This window comes from Nicrophorus vespilloides, unplaced genomic scaffold (assembly GCF_001412225.1).
Source record: "Nicrophorus vespilloides isolate i.1.1-1 unplaced genomic scaffold, Nicve_v1.0, whole genome shotgun sequence".
NCBI lineage: Eukaryota > Metazoa > Arthropoda > Insecta > Coleoptera > Silphidae > Nicrophorus > Nicrophorus vespilloides.
In genome coordinates this window covers 64,448-85,457 of record NW_017096005.1, presented here as the reverse complement: position 1 = coordinate 85,457, position 21,010 = coordinate 64,448, and the positions used below count along the sequence as shown (strand labels likewise).

The following is a 21,010-nucleotide window of genomic DNA, read 5'->3' as shown; positions in this document are numbered from 1 at the left end:
AATTAAAAGTAATTGAATGACCAACGAATTTGTATTGTATTTTAAAAAAAATGTATTTGGTATTGTTTTTAAAATATGTAAAAAATCTAGGACAAGCACTTTACATATATAAATATAAGTATATAAAATACACGAGACATTTACATCCATTAACTAACAATAAAAATAAATGGTAAAACAAATGAGAAAGAATAGAAAATAAAATATAAAGATTCCCTGAAATTGCATTTATTAATTTTTTTCTGGATAAATCAGTCTTGAAAAAAAAAATAGATATTTACAATCTTTCAGCAGGGATAGGTAACACATTGGAGTGCATGTTGTTGATGGTGTTTAATGTCTGGTGGATTAACCTGAAGCTGGGTCTATCCGATGGTTTCTGCGCCCAGCAAGACTTCATCAATTCGTAAATCGGAGCTGGAGTATTCTCTGGGCATAGAAGAACGTTTCCGGCCTTCAAGAACTTAACAACTTCCTCGTGGGTCATGCCGTAGTAGGGCTGCAGCGCGAAAGAAAAGATCTCCCACAAGCAGACACCGAACGCCCAAACATCTGATTCTGGGGTGTATTTGTTGTAAAGGATGCTTTCAAGAGGCATCCATCTCACGGGGATTGCATCATGCTCGTCGCCCTTATAGTAATCTTGCAAATAGATTTTCTGGGATAAACCGAAGTCAGCGATCTTAACCACCATATGCTCATCGATCAGGCAGTTCCTAGTAGCCAAATCGCGATGTACGAACTTCCTATCAGACAAGTATACCATGCCAGCCGCTATTTGCAAAGCGATCTCCAATAAATCAACGTGTCCTAGTTGGTTGTCTTTGAAGATCTCCCGTTGCTCTTCATCCATTCCGCTCCTTAACACGTAATTACTAGGCGAGCATTGCCGTAGAAACTCGTTCAGATCTCCTTTTCCCATATACTCAAACAACAAACACATCGGTCTTCCAATTGCGCACACACCCAACAATTTTACTATATTAGGATGATCGAATTCAGCCAAGAGACAGGCTTCTTTCTCGAAATCATCCTGCAGATCTTCAGATGCATCGTCCTTGAGCATTTTCACAGCGACCAGAGTGAACTCCTCGCCCGGCACCAATCCAGGAGCTTTAGCCTGGAACACTCTACCAAAAGCCCCTTGTCCCAAATCTTTAATGTAAATGATATCGTTCCTAGGGAATTCTAGCTGCTCTAAATTCGGATTCAATTGAGCACCAGTCCTGTGATATGCCATATTACTTGGCAACTTATCTAAATCTATGGTAACATCTTGAACACCAGTCGGATTGTAGCCGAGATTGTGCTTCTGCATTCGGTGGCATAACAAGATAATCAAGAACAATATTAATAAAGTAAATAAACCTATACCGGAGGTAACCATTACGAATGTCGGAGTGAATAGTTTGTCCATGACAATACCATCATCGACAATCTCACGATGTATCGTTGCGTTTCCGCAACTTGGAATGTTACAATGCTGCCATCTGACACTTGCGTTAGTGGTGAAACACCAGGGAATGTGCTCTTCGCCGCCGGCGTTCCTACAGAAGTTTTCAGCTCCTTGGATTTCAGGCAGGAAGTGAAGTGGCCTATCATGCTTGTGCGGAGTCTGGGAATCCCAACGTTGGCACTCCAAACCTTCCTTTGTCATATTCAACTTGCCCTGATAGAACCTACCAGTATCCTTCACACAGTCAGCTGCAAAATAAACTCTTGAAATACTGAAATTACAAAATAACAAATATTTACTTGTCACATCTTCAGGTTTGATTTCCATTATGCCCACATAAGAGCAAGTTGCTATTTTATCTTTGGGTTCATATTTTGGCAGTTTATCACAATCAGGTAATTCAAAATGTTCCCGTGAGGTGAAAAAGATACCCCTCTTCTTATTATCCTCAATCAAAGCCCAATCATTGTGGCAAAACTGTTCCTTAACAGCTATACAATCTTCATAACATAAAGGCAATGCACTGTCTGTATTATAATTACATTTTGGGAATGCATATGTGCAGAGGAGTTTCTGTAAAATCAATAATCTTATAGTATTGAAATCTTATTGGAATAAGTTGAATTTACCTCTGCTGAGCTGCGGCAGGGCTCTTTCAATGTGTTGATCATCTCTTTCCATAAATTTGTGGTTATTAGCTCCGTGGTTAGACTCTGAGATGTCTGACTCTGTGACATCCAGACCATTGTGGTACTGTTCAAGTATCTATTGCAGATTTTTCCATTGTAAGGAGCACAATAACCGTCCAGATCTTTGGTTGCAACCAAACTTAGAAAGCAGAGCACAATATAAAAGGGTAACATTGCTGTGCTTTTATAATCCATATTATAGTTTAATCATGACTAGTGGCTACTTTATTTTTGTTATTGTTACGTTGATCACAAATATTTAGTTGCTTCTTTTTGGTAAAATTCACATGGTTGTAAAGCAGTTAATGGTTGTTAAAAAAAATAGTAAACAATTCAAAGTACTGTCAAAAACATTCTAAATAAGGAGCGGCCATTGTAAATATGACAATTCGAAAGATTTTCATTGCCAACACAAAATAACCAAAAGGAAAAGAAAATGTTACGACACTGCACCAAAAAGAGAGCGGCAAATTTGAAATTCGTTATTTCGGTGATTAGAGAATAGAGCGAGTTTGAAGGACGAGTTTTATTAAATATATTAGTACAGAAGTAGAAACAATCCATATAATTTATCCGTTTATAATAATAGTAATAATATATAAATAGAATTTCCAAAATAATTGAAATATGCTTATTGTTAATTATTATTATTTTCATTTTTTTTTGTTATATTATAATCGTTATGTTTTTCATTTTACTTTCATACACATAAAAGAGATCACAGATAAATTTTGTGTACAATAAAAATAATAAGGTTAAAATAAGTTATACAAAACAGAAGAGAATAAGTTTTGTACATCAAAAGTGGTTAAATTGGTCGGATTTTTCAAATTTGGCAGACCGACAAGTGTCTAATCTTTAAGACACACTTCTTTTTCCTTCATACAACTCATTGATCACAGGAGGAAAAGCGTTAGTTACACTGTATACATTCTAAACTCGTAGTTCGACTTGCATCAAAAGGTTAAGGATCAAGGCTACCCTCTCCGATAAATAATCATTGCACTGTTCGCGAGAAGAGAGTGTCCTTAGACTTTAGATACTCGTTTTACTTTAATAGAATTGCTAATTGGCTAATGGCGTGTTCTTGAGCTAGAGCTGCGAGTTCCTTGACCCACTCATCTAAAAGGACTGCGCACACAGCGACTCGCTGAGCGTCATTAAATTTCGGATAGATGACGCTCTTGCTTTCATCAGTTTGTTGTACTAGCTGGATACTGGTCTCTTGGCTCGTGCTTTGCCGTTTGCCAAACATGCTCGAAATCGTTTGGGTCAAGCTCCTGCGGGAACCGTTCCTCTGGAAGGGCTGGTCGTCGTTGCTCGTTGTCGTCGAACTTATGGAATTCGATCTGTCCAAAGCCACTTTTTTAGCTTGTACAAGGCGCGTCTCCCGTTCCACGAGGAAATGTCTGGCTTGATGGATCAATTGAACTTTCTCAGGCTGCTTACTCATGAACTCATCAATTTTCTGCTTCAGCGATCCTAAAATCTAATAAAAACAAAAGAACACATTACTAAATTAATCATATCGCTACAGTTAAATAAGGAATGAAGATTTTTTTTATTTAGACCACTATAGAATTACTTGAAATAAAGTACAGTTGTCCCTCTTATAACACGGTATCTTTACAACACGGCACATACTCTTATAATATAAGTTTAGGGAAATCACGGTTTCACGGTGGAATATCACAATTTTAATATCAACATAACTCAACAAAAAATAATCAACTACGATTACTTTTCATTATATGTATATCATTATAATATTTTTGCAAGATTTAAGAACGTAACACTACGGATTTCCTCTTAGTTATTAAAAAACGTGTTATACAGTGGATATCTGTAACTTAGTTGAAATATTCTATCTCATTATACGATAAGTGAAGTAATCGCAACGCAAAACATGCACATTTTGTTTAGGTGGTGGTGTTTTGAAAGATGTTTTTTTTTTTATTATTTATTTTCTGCTGCATATAATTCTACTTAATTAAAAAAAGATTTTTTAACTTAGCGACAAATTAAGAAAATAATAATAAGATTTGATATATTTGAATGAAAGATAAGTCTAATAAACATAGGACGGGTGATGATCATCGTGGATATGTGCCTTACCTACAATATCCTCTCAGCAGTCCATTCATACTAGCCTGTTCTTCAAAAATGTTTTAAAGTTATTACAAGACGATGAACTTAAAAATAATTAAAACTATCTCCAAATTTACATTCTGGACATGCTTCATATAAATGAATAATGCCTAAATACGCTTATTTGCTTAGTAATGATTTTACGGTACTCAATTTCGAAGAAGTTAAATACAACTCACCTGAAATAGTGATGGCACATTTGGTTGAAGAACTAGGCTATGGTCAAGCAAGTAAGTTCGAAGTAGGGGTTGCGGATAAACTGCTAATCTCGATATGAGCCCGGTCAGGTGCAGATTGATGTAGAGCGAGTTCGTCAGCATGTTTTTCAGTTGTTCCAAGATGATTGTCAGGAAAGGTCCGGCTGTGCCGGAATCGATGTCGGCGAATACTTGGTTACTCATATTCATTCCGTTTTTGATTTGTTCGTTCTGCGAAATTTGCCAAACAGGCGTCGAGCTGTTATCCTCAAAATGACTCTCCAATTTTACCTTTAAACTTTCGTAACCACTGCTTTCACCCAAAGACGGCAAACTCGTCGAATTTTCCTCTGGAAAAACAATCAAGTTAACAAATACAATTACTATATAAAATATAGACTCTATACATTTTGTATTCTACATTTGATTTATATTTAATTTTATATAAATCGTGTAAAAGCAACAACGTGTTAAAAAAAATACCGTGTAAAACGAGGGATAGGTTATTTCTAACATTTAGTTTTTAAATCGTGTAAAAAAAATAATGAAATTAATTGATTCACATTCATATTGACGTATTTGCCATTTTTGTTTACTGATAAACGCAACTGTTTTAATAAATGTTATCATTGTTATCCAAGTCAAATTAATGAGAAAATCAATATAATAATTCAATTCATACGTCATATCTTGTATTTCGAAAAAATTGTATGGGTGTACATGAGGTCAATGAGAGCCACATTCTGATTTCTCGTATATTATTGAGATAGTTACATATTTAGTATTAAATAGACGGATTTCAATTTTCAATGGGAGCCGCACTTAATACAACGAAAAACCTCATTTATCCACACGTTATATATCATAATTATAAAGTTTAATTTTATTTTCAACTTCATTTTGTATGTAAATTCAATGATAACTACATAATACTATAGAAAAATGATGTTCCAAAATTAAGTATGAACATAAATTTAACTGGTAGTTAAGTCAAGGGACGGCAACCCGTGACTCATTCACTAGTTTTAATTGATGTGATCAATTTTATGTTTGGAATGTGATTTTATGTGTATATAAATAAATGTCATTAAAAACGAATGTTATCATTAGATTTATAGTTTAAATGTGTAAGTGTATGAAGTTTCAAATTTTTGCTGGGTAAAAAAAGTTTAAGGGTTTTAATTTATGTAATCAATTTTATGTTTGGGAATTAAGATATGCTATAATAATAGTGTGAAAGTAAAAAGGAAGCTTACCAGAATTTTCTAAATTTTCGCAGCCCGTGTACGAATGTGTCCAAGCGGTGCAAGCCATCTGGCAGCCGTTGATTTTGTTTTTGGCGTCGCAGAGGTATGCATGGTAATTGCCATAGAGACTAGTTTGGCCACCATAGTGATTCCAATTGACGGGACGCCCATCGATGTTGGGTGTGAGCAAGATATCTTCGCAGCACATGGGCGACAAGTTTAGGAACTTTTCTGAGCTCTGGCAGTGTGGATCCAGAGGGAACGTAAGCTTTCGTTGTGAAATCATTAAGTGCAGACAAGGTTGCAAGTGATGGAAGACTAGTTTCAACATGACATCCTCACAATTCAAATCGATTAGCGTTTCAAACAGTGCTAACGAGACTAAACTAAGTTGCGGATCCGTAGACCGAATCCTTTTCATTAATATATCTAATAACCTTTGCCCATCGTATTCTACAGTTAATAAGAACCTTAACACCGGATGCAACAAACCTGGGTTTGTGACAGTACGTAATATGCGCTCTAGGTATGCCATGACGGCAATTTGTTCGTCTACTGAATTCTGCAGGAGCGCTGGACCAAGCACCGGGATTAGGAAGCCCATGTAGATGAACTCCTGCAGTTGTTTGATTATAAGTGGATCAGCCATTTGGCTTACATTATTGCTAAATTCCAAGGACGTTACGAACGTCGATAAATCTTTGATTTCGTTCACGTCGTCTTGGGTTAACCGGTGCCAATCAGGCACAGCACCATCCAGAATATGCGGCAAAGCCGAATAAAGTCCCCCCAAACCGGAGGTTAACATTACAACAACGTTCGAATGCTCCAAAATGTATTCCCTAATATTGCTGTTCTTCTTCGACAAAGACATGCACAGCAACAAGGAATCACGCGCCTGCATCCCAATGTTGTCTTCTCGATGCATAAATGGTATCAACAATGCAAATATTATAAACCTAAAAGATAACCATTAGGAATATCAATATTTTACCGAAAATTCAAGACTTACTTTGGTTTCTCAATGTGTTTAGGAAAAAATAAATCAACTAAGTCAATATTTTGCATTAACACTATACATAATTGGTATAACAAAGTAACTAGGTGCTTTTCAATTTGCTTTGGAAACAACTCATTCTGACAAGAGTGCAACAACTTCATCAGTGGCTGCAGAAATGGTTCATGCATTAACAGAAGATGTCTGGATTCCTTCACCAGCATCTCATACAATTTCAATTGTTCCAATTTAACAGCATGTGCATATCTGAAGATCAACAGGAATATTTAAACATTGAAGCATAAAGTTGATATGAAATACTTACTTCCCTGTTCGAATTCCCCATTCAAACAACTGATTCAAAATGTTCTCTGTCATCAAGTAATCTAAGCACTGAGAAGTTGTAGAAATTGGTAACGTCATTTGGTCAACTTTCTTCAGATCATACAGGAGCAAGGACACCATTTGCTCCAGGTTATTGACAATGCCCAAAACATCATCTTGGCTAGGCAGTTGCTAAAAAATAAATAAATAACATAAGTATTTGCTTATTTGATGGTAGAAAATCTAGGTTACCTGATTCCTTTTTATGATTTTCAATGCCTGCTGCCAATGCTGTCGGAAACTGTCATAGCAGGCAGTTGGATCACATTCCTCCTCTGTGCTCACCAAGGCCCTCTGCTGCCTGCCTGATCCTATAAAGCTATTGCTGATAATCCACTCCATTCTTAATCAGAGAGCCTCCCAATATTCCATATTAAATAGTCCTGCAGACAAAATAAACCATACACTGGACAGTAGAGATCCACTTATGTAATGTTTGGTCTGTCCATTGAAGGTGTTGTGCATGCGTCAGCAGGCGAGCAGCTCTGTTCGCCTGGTCTTGCAGGAAACACAAAATTTCCAGCGCACACAATTAAAATCAACACATAATGATAATAATAGTACAACCTTCTTTTTTTTTCTATAATCTGAATGACTATTCAATGACAGATTGATGACAAACACGTAACCAGTGCGACCAACGCAATGAAACTGAAACATGTGCCAACATGAAAGTTTTTTTTGATCTCAAACCGGAATAGAAAGGAAGGAATCTTATTGGAATTCTCATTTCCATATGTTTAGCATCAACATCTTGTGCAGAATTCTTAATACTTATTAGTAAATCCATATGCTTCTCCAAATACGATTAATAAAACAATGAATGAATTATATAATATAATAGTTATTTTGCTTCATTCATCTTTATTAATGAATTACTTATTATAGTACAAGAAATTATACCATTATTTCTTTTCAACTATCATCAAGGTTATTTATTGAACCTTACATGTGGATCATTTAATTGTATACCATCATTTATCGCAAATGATTACTTTCAGATCGGAATCGTCTGTTTCGCAATAATTGATTGTAATTCTAGAAGATAATGATAAAGTATATAATTAATTGTATCACAGCAATTACATCATGTTACACTCATTATTTTCCAACAACAGAATACTAGATTAGTTTTATTTTATATAAGAAAACATACATATTTGATAAATATTATATAACTAAATATCTATAAATATTTGCTTATATTTATTACTACTATTATTAATAACTACATACAATATTTAATTATTTGGTTGCGTGACAAATCAGGACTTTTTTTTGATTTTCAACTGTTTTGCACTGTCTCTCCCGTATGATGTAAATCATAAAAAGTCTCGTGTTTGGAAGTTGTCATCAAAATAATACTTTTATCCAATAATGACAAGTATCTTAAATATATCTTTAAATTAAATTAACTCCATAACTTAATAAACCAAATATAATAAAATCAAAACACTTTTTTCTCTTTATTTTCTCTAATTCTTACAAGACAACAAGTAACTAATTTAAACTAATTATAACAATATTTTCAAAATGTGACCACTTTCTTCTTTGTTTTGTAATATTTTTCTGGAATATAATTAAATACAAGTAATTATGTACATGTTTTCTATTTTCAATTAATTATGGAATAATTTTATATTTTTTCTTATAAGATAGTTTAAGATTATTGGATAGATATTGTTTGCAAATATAGAATATTTTCTGGAATTGGACAAACATATTACAGTTTCTAAATTGAATACAAAAAAAATATAATTAGTTAAAAAGAAATTGAATATGAAATTTAAAAAAAAATACACTTTCTAATATTTTTTAAATAAGATTCTGTATTGAGAATACATACAATATTTAATTATTTGGTTGCGTAACAAATCAGGACTTTGTTTTGATTTTCAACTGTTTTGCACTGTCTCTTATATGATGTAAATCATAAAAAGTCTCGTGTTTGGAAGTTGTCATCAAAATAATACTTTTATTCAATAATGACAAGTATCTTAAATATATCTTTAAATTTAATTAACTCCATAACTTAATAAACCAAATATAAAAAATTCAAAACACTTTTTTCTCTTCATTTTCTCTAATTCTTACAAGACAACAAATAACTAATTTAAAATAATTATAACAATATTTTCAAAATGTGACCACTTTCTTCTTTGTTTTGTAATATTTTCCTGGAATATAATTAAATACAAGTAACTATGAACATGTTTTCTATTTTCAATTAATTATGGAATAATTTTATATTTTTTCTTATAAGATAGTTTAAGATTATTGGATAGATATTGTTTGCAAATATAGAATATTTTCTGGAATTGGACAAACATATTACGGTCTCTAAATTGAATACAAAAAAAATATAATTAGTTAAAAAGAAATTGAATATGAAATTAAAAAAAAAATACACTTTCTAATATTTCTTAAACAAGATTCTGTATTGAGAATACATACAATATTTAATTATTTGGTTGCGTGACAAATCAGGACTTTGTTTTCATTTTCAACTGTTTTGCACTGTCTCTTATATGATGTAAATCATAAAAAGTCTCGTGTTTGGAAGTTGTCATCAAAATAATACTTTTATTCAATAATGACAAGTATCTTAAATATATCTTTAAATTAAATTAACTCCATAACTTAATAAACCAAATATAAAAAAATCAAAACACTTTTTTCTCTTTATTCTCTCTAATTCTTACAAGACAACAAATAACTAATTTAAACTAATTATAACAATATTTTCAAAATGTGACCACTTTCTTCTTTGTTTTGTAATATTTTCGTTGAATATAATTAAATACAAGTAACTATGAACATGTTTAATATTTTCAATTAATTATGGAATATTTTTTTCTTATAAGAAACGAAAATATTGGATAGATATTGTTTGAAAATATAGAATATTTTCTGGAATTGGACAAACATATTACGGTTTCTAAATTGAATACAAAAAAAATATAATTAGTTAAAAAGAAATTGAATATGAAATTTAAAAAAAATACACTTTCTAATATTTTTTAAATAAGCTTCTGTATTGAGAATAATACTAAATGGATAATTTAGTAAATAACGCAGGTTAGATCTATAAGTTATTATGTTTTTTCTGACATCATTCCTGTAGCTCCTTGCTTGTTATTCCACATATGTCTCCAAATTCTCTTTCCCTGGTAGAGCAATATTCACACCTTCGAGAAACGTTAATATTGAAAAAGCCGTTCCTGGACTGTCCTATTCCAAAATCCAATAATAAATTGATCTCTGCACGTTGATTCAAAAAACCCTTGGGTCAAAGCTACATCGTTTCGCCATATTAATAATACTAGATGACAATTCGTCAGGTGAGTAGAGAGTTGTAAAATTTAAACCAAATGTGAAAAACGAACCCTGCGGCTTGAAATACTCGGTCATCATTTTAATTAGTTCTTTATAACTCATTGATTCTGGATTCTTTGGTGAACATAGATTATAGAGCAACGTATGTTGCTTCGGACAATAAGTTCAGAAGTATTACGCGTTTATTCACCACTTCTGTAATCTCAAAAGTAACGAAATAATTCTCCATTCTTCTCAGAAACAGTGGCCATTAACCGGTGCTTACATCAATTTCTCCATTATAACCACGTGTTTGACTTTTCCTTCACTCTCTCTTCTTAACTAGTTAACTTGAATGAATTTTTTTTTAATTTAAACTGTATAAAATATGAAATGGTATAAATTTCTTAGAAATTCATTTTTATATTCTTCATAAAAGACCTTTTATATATAATATACATACTTTGCACTTGTCAATAAAGGTTGTTTGTAATAAATTTATTATTATTCATAACATAACTTGTTATTAGAACATTTTATTCTAGTTTACAATAAAGACATTTATTGATTATATTATGAACGAAAAATATAAACCTCTTCTTTTTAAATATTATAATTGTAAATTAAACAAATAATATTTCTAACTGTTAATTATAACAAACAAACTTGTCGGAAGAAAAATAGGCTACATTTTGCGTGTATCCATAATTATTGTATTTCAACTACTTCTGAATCCTGGTTCATGTCCACGCAAGTATATCTCATATCTGAAGTTGTAAGCTGCCATTTTTACAGAAGCGATCTGTATAGCTTCTGAAAACATCAATGTATTGTCTTCCTCGAAGACTCAATCCTGTATACTTCCTTTCCCGAATCTAATAATGAATTAATCTCTGCATACCTCTTCATATTGCCTTGATTTGCAGTAACCCACTCTTGTACACTTTCGTACTTATAAAATTGATACCGGTATTTGAATCTAATTCATTCTTCATAGATTTTCGTTTCTGGACAACTTGGGAGACAAAGATCAAGGAGTAATTTGTATGCTGTTTGATAAACTGTTTATAAATAGGTTACGTTTCTTGAACTCATCAATAATATTGTTAGCTATGAAATAGTTTTTCAACCTCCTTTTAAATATATTCCAATCGGTAATGCGTTACATAGTTTGTGTAACATTTTACTACTTATTACTTGGTAACTAGTAACGTTTACAGGTGATATATTTAAACTTCAGAATTTACAATTTTACCGCAGATGCAAATAACTTTTTAAATTTGCTTTATTTACTTTATTTGCTTAATTTACTTTATTTGATAAAAAAAATAATTTTGTAAATAAAAAAGTAGAGGTTATATCAAATATTTATATTTGTTAATATTTGTAATTTTTTGACTGTTATAATAAATATTGTTATTATTATTATTATTTAATATTTTATTTTATACTTAAATTGAATGGAAAATCCTGTATTTTCTTTAAAATGTGTCTAAGACAAAATAATTATTTATTTAAATTTGAAAGAAATAATAGGATGAAATTGGGGTATACAAATAAGACAAGCAAATACAGTCCAACTCACATATACTTGATATTATAACATCCATATATATATTTTTATATAATTAGTTACTAATCAGAGAGTCGTAACTATTTCAATGTTGGGTTTGGGTAGGGTTGAATTGGTGGAACAGAAATAATTCTGGGGATGGGACAAAGGGATGAACTTTTTCGAAATGTTTTATTTTGGGGTTGGGGAGAAAGGGAATACATCTGTTAAATATTTAATTACTTAAAATTAATATAATATACATTAAATTGGAATGTTGTTCGCATCTTAATTATATATAACATCTATTGATGAATTTGTACGACGATCCGAGTACAATCTGTATTGACTGCATTAACAAGAAAACAAAATTTGAAAATAAAAGAAAGAAACGAAAAAAAGTTAAAAATAAAGAAATCATGAAAGTAGAAGGAGAAGCAACGAAGGGTTCATACCAAATCGCTGACAGCGTGACGGTTTTTCTTTGTTTCCAAGAGCGAAATTAAAAAAAAAAGTAGAATTAAAATAAAAATAATAAAAATATATAAAAGATATGAAATTACAATTATCTAAATTACAAAAATACATACTTTTTCCCATAATTCTTCATATTTTTTTTCCTTATCACAGCCAATCAGAAAGAAATTAATAAATTTTCTTTTGAATTACTTCTCTTAAAATATAGAAAATATACAATATGTACTTAATTTAAATTATAGACTACGTTTAATCGAGGATAGGGATGGGTTTATTTTGTTTTCTTTTTTTTTAAGGAAATCGACGGTCTCTGGTTGGGGGATAGGGGTGGGATTCGGGATTATTAGAGTATTAGAAGAATATTATTTTGTTCATTTGTACAAGTTATTACATAATGAAATTTTGGCATTAGATTCGTTAAAAAATCTAAACGCAAAAATATTATAGGAGAGCAAAAGTAGTCTTGTTTACCTTACATCCTATATATTTTGTCGTCGATAAAAATCATATTTTAAAGACCTGAAATATGTATACATGTATACTACACAGGATGAGTATTCAAATGTTTTTTTTTTCGTTTGTTTGTTTCTTTGGTTGCCTTGAAGAGACATCCCTCAAGTATTACTCACCCAAAATGAGTATACATGTATCCTTTTCTTATCACAAGTATATGTAATTAAAAAAATAGAATTAATGAGAGTCCAACATAAATATAACTTTATGTCATCTCCAATTGAGCTAGAAATTAAAAAAAATCCTAAATTAATCATTGAATGAGTGTCTGAAAGATAGGGGAGAGATAGATATAGATTAGAGAGCAATCCTCATACGCAAGCCATCTTTCATATCGAACATAATCTTTGAACGAAATTCTACGGTGAAGTTAATTGAAGAAAAATACATGATCATGATTTTCCTTATATAATATTTTCTTTCTCTGAGTTTTCTATTGATGATAACACACATATAATATATTGAGATATATATATATTAATATACGACATTTAGAATGACTTCTTTTTAGATACTGTTTTCTGTTTTCCTCGAGAATTTCATCTCGTTTTGCATTTGAAATAAACTGAAATAATCCACCCTGTGTACGCTTTTAATGCACATCGGTATATAACTATTTGGTACAGTCCTCATCAAAAAACAGGTACACTCGAGCCTACTTTTGAAAATTAAATATAAGTCTTCTTGATTTTCTGTAGGGTGCCGTCATTGGCAATATTATGATCTTTGCTGGCATCTAGGTTATCTTTCTTTGGGGGCGGCGGCAAAGAATTTATGACATGGTTAATGGTCTTAGGTCTAGATAAAAAATTACTTTGCGTTCCGCTTAGCCTATAAAAAAAAGGAAAAAAAATCAATTAGCCGACTTACAAACAAGATATATCAACAAAAGAATACCCTTCCAAATGGTTGCGTTGCTCTATAAATGGTGTGTCTGGATATTGAGATGGGGGATGAAATCGCCGGGAAAATATGTAACCTACAANNATATCATTGTCAATGTCATTCGGCACAATTATCTTTGGCGACATCTTTCTGGTATCTATAAATGACGAAAGGTAAGATCCAGAGACCTATTGATATGATGAACCTCTTACCTTGCGGAGACCTGCACTTGGATTCGTCTCCTCTGAGTATATCTTGGATGAGATCGCGTTTAGTGTTGTGTCTGACTTCGTCTAAGCTGATGCAAGTTTCCAATCTAGTATTCCAGGCGCAATGCGGATCTTGAAGGTGGACACACTCTCTGCAGTTTCGCTGAGCTGAGCAGTGATTCAGTTTGGCCAATCTGACTTCGTCACGACCTACTACAACCACACTACCGAATCCTGGAGCAATCTTCAACTGTTTAACTGCTGCACCATTAGGAAGTATTACGTTCTCGGAGATTACTACAGTTTTTGCGGTCTCATTAACGGTGGGGATGTTTACGACCTTCAATACTCTTCCATTGTCTGTTCCTACGTAGAGGACATCAAACACTTCATCGTTAACAGTTTTTACTTGCGAATCAACAACAACGGCGGTTAATCTATAGTGGAAATTGACGCGAATTAGGAGAGGTTTTCCGAACATCGCTGGGACCGCATTTTCCATCAGAGGATGCGTTTTTATGAAGTTCACGTGATTTTCCTGGAGCAATCTGCTGTCGCGTACACACTGACCAGGCCGAGGCTCAGGTACCTTTACAAACAATAAGAACAAGAGTAGTAAACAAAGAAAAATAATTACATTTTGAGGATAGTACTTTATCTTTCGAAACTGGTAGCCAATTTGCGTTGATACTATCTTGATGTTTGAAGCTACCCTCAAAGGATTCCAATACATCGTTCATGTTGTACGCGCAAATCGCAGAGCCCCCGATGGCATTACTTGGAGTAGTGAGTATTCCATAAATAATATGAGAACTCAGATCAGTTCCATATTTCCCTTCGATTATTTCACTAGTGGATTCTGGAAAAAGCAGAGCGGACGATTAGGATATTGGGATTTACTCTTATTTTGCGTCGCTATATTACGTATTTCATCGAAGTAAAACGGATATTCCCCAGGCACAGAGCAATTCAGTCGGGTTTTAAGGAAAGTCGTCCATCCGTTCCTGAATTGATGCGGACCACCTTTGTCGTCCTTGCATACCCTAGCGACCCGCGAATATATGACCTAGGCAGAATAACGGAATGAGATAACCGAATCGAGCAACGACAAACAAAACTTTACTTTTCCACAATTGATATATTCGACAGCCGTTTCTCTAAAGAAGAAGAATATGAAATCACCGTAAGGCACAGAGCTAACGAAGTTTGGAGCTGTAAGAGAATGAGGAATGAGTGACTGCAAGAAGATTAATTAGTTTGAAATACCATTAAGCTGCTTGAGATCAGAGTATTCGGTGCGCTGCGGCTGTCTGTAGATCAAGGGATCGCCACCAGAGAAATCTGCCACCGTTGCGGAGTACATTTGGCCCTTGCTGTAAACGGCGGTGCTATTGTGTTCAGGATTGTAAGGACAAACGCCGATGCCTTCGACTTCTTTCACAACAGTGTATTTGCCGTTCTGAAAAGATCCAAATTATTATTAAACAGTTTGATTATGGTGCTTGAGGTTGTTTCTTACAACATGCGCGTAGTGTCTGCAGCAAGGCTTATAAGAATTGGTACCACATATCAAATGTTGACCTGGCTCTGTCTCCACGTAAATGCGAATGTAGTTCTGGCAGTCGTCCTCAGACTTGCCCTTTACACTGCACATCTCTGAAATCGCCTCAGATGACTGCCATTCGATCCTAGAGTCCTTAATCTCGGAGAAATCGTAAACGCTCAGGTTATAGATATGGTTACGTCCACCCAACAAGATAGAATGCGCATCTTGATTCAGGATAATGAAATGGTCCGGATAGGTAGCGTTTCCAGCGAATTTGATTGTTCGCAATTTGCTGATTTCGTTAATCACTTTCTGGGAGTTATCCGGCGACCAGGCATGGCAGGAAGTCACCACTGCGATGATGATTATTAAGTACATCAGTACTTCGTGGCTCCGGGCGCTTCTTCTCCATGCGTTCAACATGACTCTCTAGTTGTATTTTCCGTACCACTCTATAAACGCCTAATACTCTTCCGTCATTTCCATACTGCAAACAGAAAACAAAAACAAACAAGTTATAATACTATTCCATGCGAAAAGTGAACAAAATTAGTTAATAAGTAATAGATGCAATGACACACGACACGCTTCGCTGACCAAGGTTCCACTTTCAAAAATCTGGTATCGAAAGGATCGGCCCACCTCACACGCAAAGTTTCCCAGAGGCACGTGCATGAATCAACAATTACACTCCAAAGAAAACCTCCCTAATTAGACTTATCATCAAATCGCATAGTATTCCTGTCCGGTTTTCCCGTTGCACGTAATAATAGCGCGAAATATTATCATTTTGCTTGGATAAAACCCGTAATGTGAGCGCGAAACCGTTGTTTGGAATGACTACAGATAGTTCAGTAATTGCGTGCATACACATCTCCGTTTCAATTCTTCTTAGTAGAATTAAGAATTTTCATATATCGATAAGCTATTTTTTTTAATTCATCGATTTCCATATCCCCTTTGATATTTCATGATTTGGCATTAATGTGTACAGAAATGATGTCCAATTACAACGAGCTAATTGAATCATTCCATGAGGATACGCTTTTAATGCTTTGTGGATAAACATTAATACCATCAGTCAAATTATACCGGCATAAATTTGATTACCAATCCAATTATATTAATGTATTTATCATTAGATCATTGAAAACAATAAATCAAATTCAAGCAAGCTCACTACATTTTTTGTTATGTATTAAAAAAAAAATACAAATTACTCATATGTTTACGTAGTTTGTACGCTTTGTGTGCGATATTCCATGAAATGCTATTCTAATTTTATATAATTAATTCCATCAACATGAAAAATGTGCATTCATTTGAAATAATACATGATAAATATTTGTGCAAATGTAATGTAGAAAGAGTGTGTCTGTAATGTTACTAGTCAGGTCACGAGTTTTGCTGCAGTTGACAAATGTGCTATGCCAAGAATAATATAATCAAGTCACGAGTATTTATTTAAATTTATAAGAAATTACACAACCAATTTCAAATCTGTCGTTGATTCAGTAAAGCGAAACGATTTAAATCCATTAGTGCAACCAATTGTTAATATTTTTATATATATATATATATTAGATTAATTAGAAACTTTAATCTGACGACGAAATTGTTTGCAATAATTTTTAATGTAAGTAAAACGTTTGTCAACTTTGGAATTCTAGGAATGTTCATGCTTGCATGGTAAACATCCACCGGGAATGATTATCCATATAATGATATTCGTGATCAAATTTACTTATTTTTCTTACTGAATGGAATGTAAATAAAAAACAATACATAAAAATATGTTAACTTTATATGGCGATTGGAACAAGTAGTAAATAAATTTCTTACTGCTTATATTGTTTTCTTAAAGTAAATCCTGATGTCAGTATATTTGAAACTTAGTTATTGCGCTAATTATATGTAAAATTTAATGAGAAATAATAATTATTTTTGTACCAGTAACAAAATAATAAGAATGCATTTGTAGTTTAGAAATAATAAAATGCTGCATAAGATTTTTTTTTTCTTCAAGATTACTTGTGCCTAAGGAAGCACTTGAATAATATTTCTATGGCTAGGTCATCTTGTAAGAGAAAGATGAAAAATGCGTAGATGCGGCAACAGCTCGGAGATAGGGCCGTCGTGTGTGCTTGAGGTTCAGTTTGATGCACCTGAATAGTGCTCCCCAAGAAAGGCATATCAAAAGAACGGACGATTCCATCTCTCTTCAGGTCCATTGGACAGAGAGATGCTGCAGAGGAGCGAAACTGAAAACCGGAAACCGTCGGCCGCAGTGCGGTGTACGTTTCTGTCGCCGGCGGCGCTGAAAAATGCTCACATTGAAGTGGAGACCCACATGCATCAATGGAAAATCTGCTGCTTAGAAACAATTAGATGAACAGTTAAGATTGCAACCGCATCTCAGGCAGATGCAATTTCCATGCGCGTATTGATGGAAAGCATCTGCTTAAAATCTATAGAAGCAGGTAGAAATTGCATCTGCCGAAATCTGGGGATTGTCGTAGAGGTTCCAAACATCTGTTGATTTGAAAATAATGAAAGATGAAAAAAAAAGTGTGTCCCACGTGGCATAGAACAATGATAACTTTCACAACACTAGTGAATCAAGAGGTTGTGTTCTCTCTTTTTGGATGTGCAAATAATTTTCTTGTTTCTCTGACGTTGTTTCATGGAAAAAACAGTAATGGAATGACAAGGAGCGTGCAACTGATCGGCCTTCGATATTTATTAGTTTCAATTACCTCATTTAAATTACACGTATGCACTCCCTTTTAATTCCATTATTTATAAGTGTGGAGGGAATGGAAGCTGAGAAGTATCGAGAGAGCTCAGTCGATAGTAGAAATAAAAAAAAAGCAATAGCAACTAGTAAAGTAAAAAGCAACGGGTAAAGCAAAAAGCAACGAGTAAATAGAGGCTTGCAGAGGCCGAGGACTTCTTGTGATGCAGCTGCTAGTACAGCGGACAAAAGAGCTCGAAGCTTTTCCAACTTCGAGCAACGTCCATCAGCAACAAATAGATGTTGGATGAGAGAGAGAGAGCGAATCGCGATGATACGCCACTTTCGGATGTGTCAGAGGTAGTTTTTAATTACTGCCGGCCGTTTTGACTCCAGATTGATGGTGGTTGAGAAGACAATCGAGTGGTTGGGTATTCATCCACGGAGGACAGGTTTTGCTGCCGCAGCGGGATTGGAGGACGTCCGGCCCGATTGTTCGTCCTCGGTGGGGGCATAATTAATTACCTGGCAATTAGGGAATGTAATTGAACTTTTGATGCAAACGACCGTTCAATTAACCATACATCAGGTGTAATCTACCATTGATGCGCTGGATCTCTTCGAGATTGCGGATCTCCTTTTCACGTCGCCATTGTATGGGAATTAATTGCAGCAGATACATGCATCCCAACCGTTTGCACTAAACAACCGTCAGCATCTTAGAAATAAAGAAGCAGGAAAATAAGAAGAATAAAGAAACGAAGAACAAACAAAAAAAAAAGGCAACGGCAGTTCCATCTTCATATCTACATCACGATGTTATCTGCGTGAAAATAAAAATCCCTAATTAAATAGAGACATGTGATATCAGTATGACGATCTCACAGTTTTGAAACAAACCCAACCTTTTTCAGTATATATTTAATTGTCTTTTTCTTTCAGATAACTACATTTTTCAACATATTTAATTGTATACACAACCTCAGTACTACATGGAACTGCATTTGATACTCAATTTTTAAAGTTTGGTTTAATTTGTCGTATGAGGATTATCCACAAATTTATATGACCTTAGTACCGTTAATACTAATGTAATCATTAGTTTATTGATATTAACATGCGTTACCTTTGTTCTACTATACATTATTAATCGTACCTGATGAAAATCAATATGAAAACCTACAGTTTGTAACATACAAGTAGTTAGTATGAAATAAAATTTAATGAAAACACCAACTCTATGAATAAACTGTTCTACAGCGCAATGCATCAAAGCTTTATTGACAAACCTCGGGGAAGTCATCAGGAATATTCAAATATTTACCGCGTCTGAAAGAAATCATGTTCGCATATTAAAGAGAATACGAAACGAACTGAGCAATTCAAACGATAGAAGTTGCTTTTGATGATGTTACATATTTGATGTTACAATATTAATTAAGGACATACGTGTAGTATTTCATTTTGTTGTTTATTGATTGTTCTAAAAGTATTACGCATTTAGCGTTCTGAAAATTCAATAAATGAAGAAAAACAGTTGCAAATATAATATTAATATTACTTTTTTTCTTATTGAACAAATTTTATTTAAAGTTGTTTTCAATATACGCTGTTGATCTTTTCAGACTTTATTGCATTCGAAAAGTTCTGAGGCGAGCATTTTCCAAGTGTTTATTTGTTCTTGCAATTGTTTTTTTTATTCCTCGTTGCGGAAAACGTCCTTCTGGGCGAATCGATATCGCTGCGAATAATAAAATATTCGCAAGTATGAAACTTTGCTCACGTTTTATCTAGGAATCTCCATTTTTTTTGTTAGACGTTACATTTAATAAAACTTTAGGATATATGATCGGGCAACTTCGGACAATGGATGAGACTTATTTTCTTGCAAACTGATATAAAAAAAAAACTGTATGCATTGAGCGCGAATTCTAAAGGTTACATTTCAAAGTATTGATGCTTTATGCAATAGAAATCTATACATAGAGAGAGTAAAGTAATTGGTGACGTGGCACAAAAAAATATTGTAATTAAATTTGTAGAAATATTATATAAATTATTATTAAAATCATTGAGTTGTGAAATGCAAACTATTTTATTTAGTGAAGCTATATTTAAAGTAAGTAACGAATATATTATACACGTACATGGCACTTTCACCGGTTTTCGAATCACCTTTGTTATGCAACGTAAGGAAACAACTGCATGTACTGTTGCTCTTGAGACTTTCAAGAACTAAATAGAAAATACGAGATCCCTTCCCACCCCTAATCACGGTTGAGTGCTGTTTTTAAATTTAAGTTTAAACTAAAAATAGGGGAAAACTCTTGGTGTATACATTAATAATTCACTTTATAAAAACTACTAGAAAAGGTAGATTTTTGATCTAAAATAAAAATTATATTACCAATTTCAAGAAATGTGCGACAATCTCTCGCAATCATGTTTTTTTTTCTCAATTTGAGAAATAGTTTTGTAATGAATCATGCCCTATTTTGTACGTAATTCATCGAATGAGATCGTTTACAACTTTCCAATTACAGGCAGCAACCGAAACGGGAGTACAGTGCAATTAAGATCAAGACGAGAAATCAAGATCGCTGTTGCATCCGAATACAAATATACAAGTTGGTACAACATCCATTTTTTTTTTGTTTCCTC

General features: G+C 33.4%; 3 protein-coding genes across 3 annotated transcripts in view; all 3 read right to left on the bottom strand.

Annotated features, from left to right (window-relative positions):
* Positions 1-202: 202 nt before the first annotated feature.
* LOC108569140 (tyrosine-protein kinase transmembrane receptor Ror2) lies at positions 203-2,519 on the bottom strand. Its single transcript, XM_017930570.1, has 3 exons — positions 2,086-2,519; positions 1,756-2,029; positions 203-1,704 (listed from the first exon to the last, which is right to left on the bottom strand). The coding sequence occupies exons 1-3, from the start codon at positions 2,338-2,340 to the stop codon at positions 278-280; spliced, it is 1,956 nt and encodes a 651-aa protein (XP_017786059.1). The 5' UTR covers positions 2,341-2,519; the 3' UTR covers positions 203-277.
* Positions 2,520-2,813: 294 nt separating this feature from the next.
* On the bottom strand, positions 2,814-7,542 carry LOC108569149 (UPF0518 protein AGAP011705; the record flags this gene model as incomplete). Its single annotated transcript, XM_017930583.1, is given in 6 exon segments — positions 2,814-3,634; positions 4,473-4,840; positions 5,747-6,696; positions 6,750-7,001; positions 7,060-7,250; positions 7,311-7,542. Coding segments are annotated over 6 exon segments (2,352 nt in total). The 3' UTR covers positions 2,814-3,193.
* A 5,501-nt stretch (positions 7,543-13,043) lies between these two features.
* LOC108569144 (semaphorin-1A-like) overlaps positions 13,044-21,010 on the bottom strand; it is a gene marked incomplete in the record, with an annotated part of 34,319 nt that continues 26,352 nt past the window's right edge. The window contains 9 exon segments of the mRNA XM_017930576.1: positions 13,044-13,806; positions 13,873-13,960; positions 13,963-14,017; positions 14,073-14,658; positions 14,723-14,928; positions 14,994-15,135; positions 15,193-15,281; positions 15,336-15,528; positions 15,589-16,102. Coding sequence (XP_017786065.1) covers positions 13,644-13,806; positions 13,873-13,960; positions 13,963-14,017; positions 14,073-14,658; positions 14,723-14,928; positions 14,994-15,135; positions 15,193-15,281; positions 15,336-15,528; positions 15,589-16,038 — 1,972 coding nt within the window.

Bases quoted from the DNA above. Each gene is read 5' to 3' on its own strand.
- LOC108569140 (XM_017930570.1), bottom strand. From the start codon at position 2,340: ATGGATTATAAAAGCACAGCAATGTTACCCTTTTATATTGTGCTCTGC. The intron at 2,030-2,085 runs GTAAATTCAACT...TTGATTTTACAG, and splicing joins CCTGCCGCAGCTCAGCAGAG to AAACTCCTCTGCACATATGC. The intron at 1,705-1,755 runs GTAAATATTTGT...TTTATTTTGCAG, and splicing joins CAAACCTGAAGATGTGACAA to CTGACTGTGTGAAGGATACT.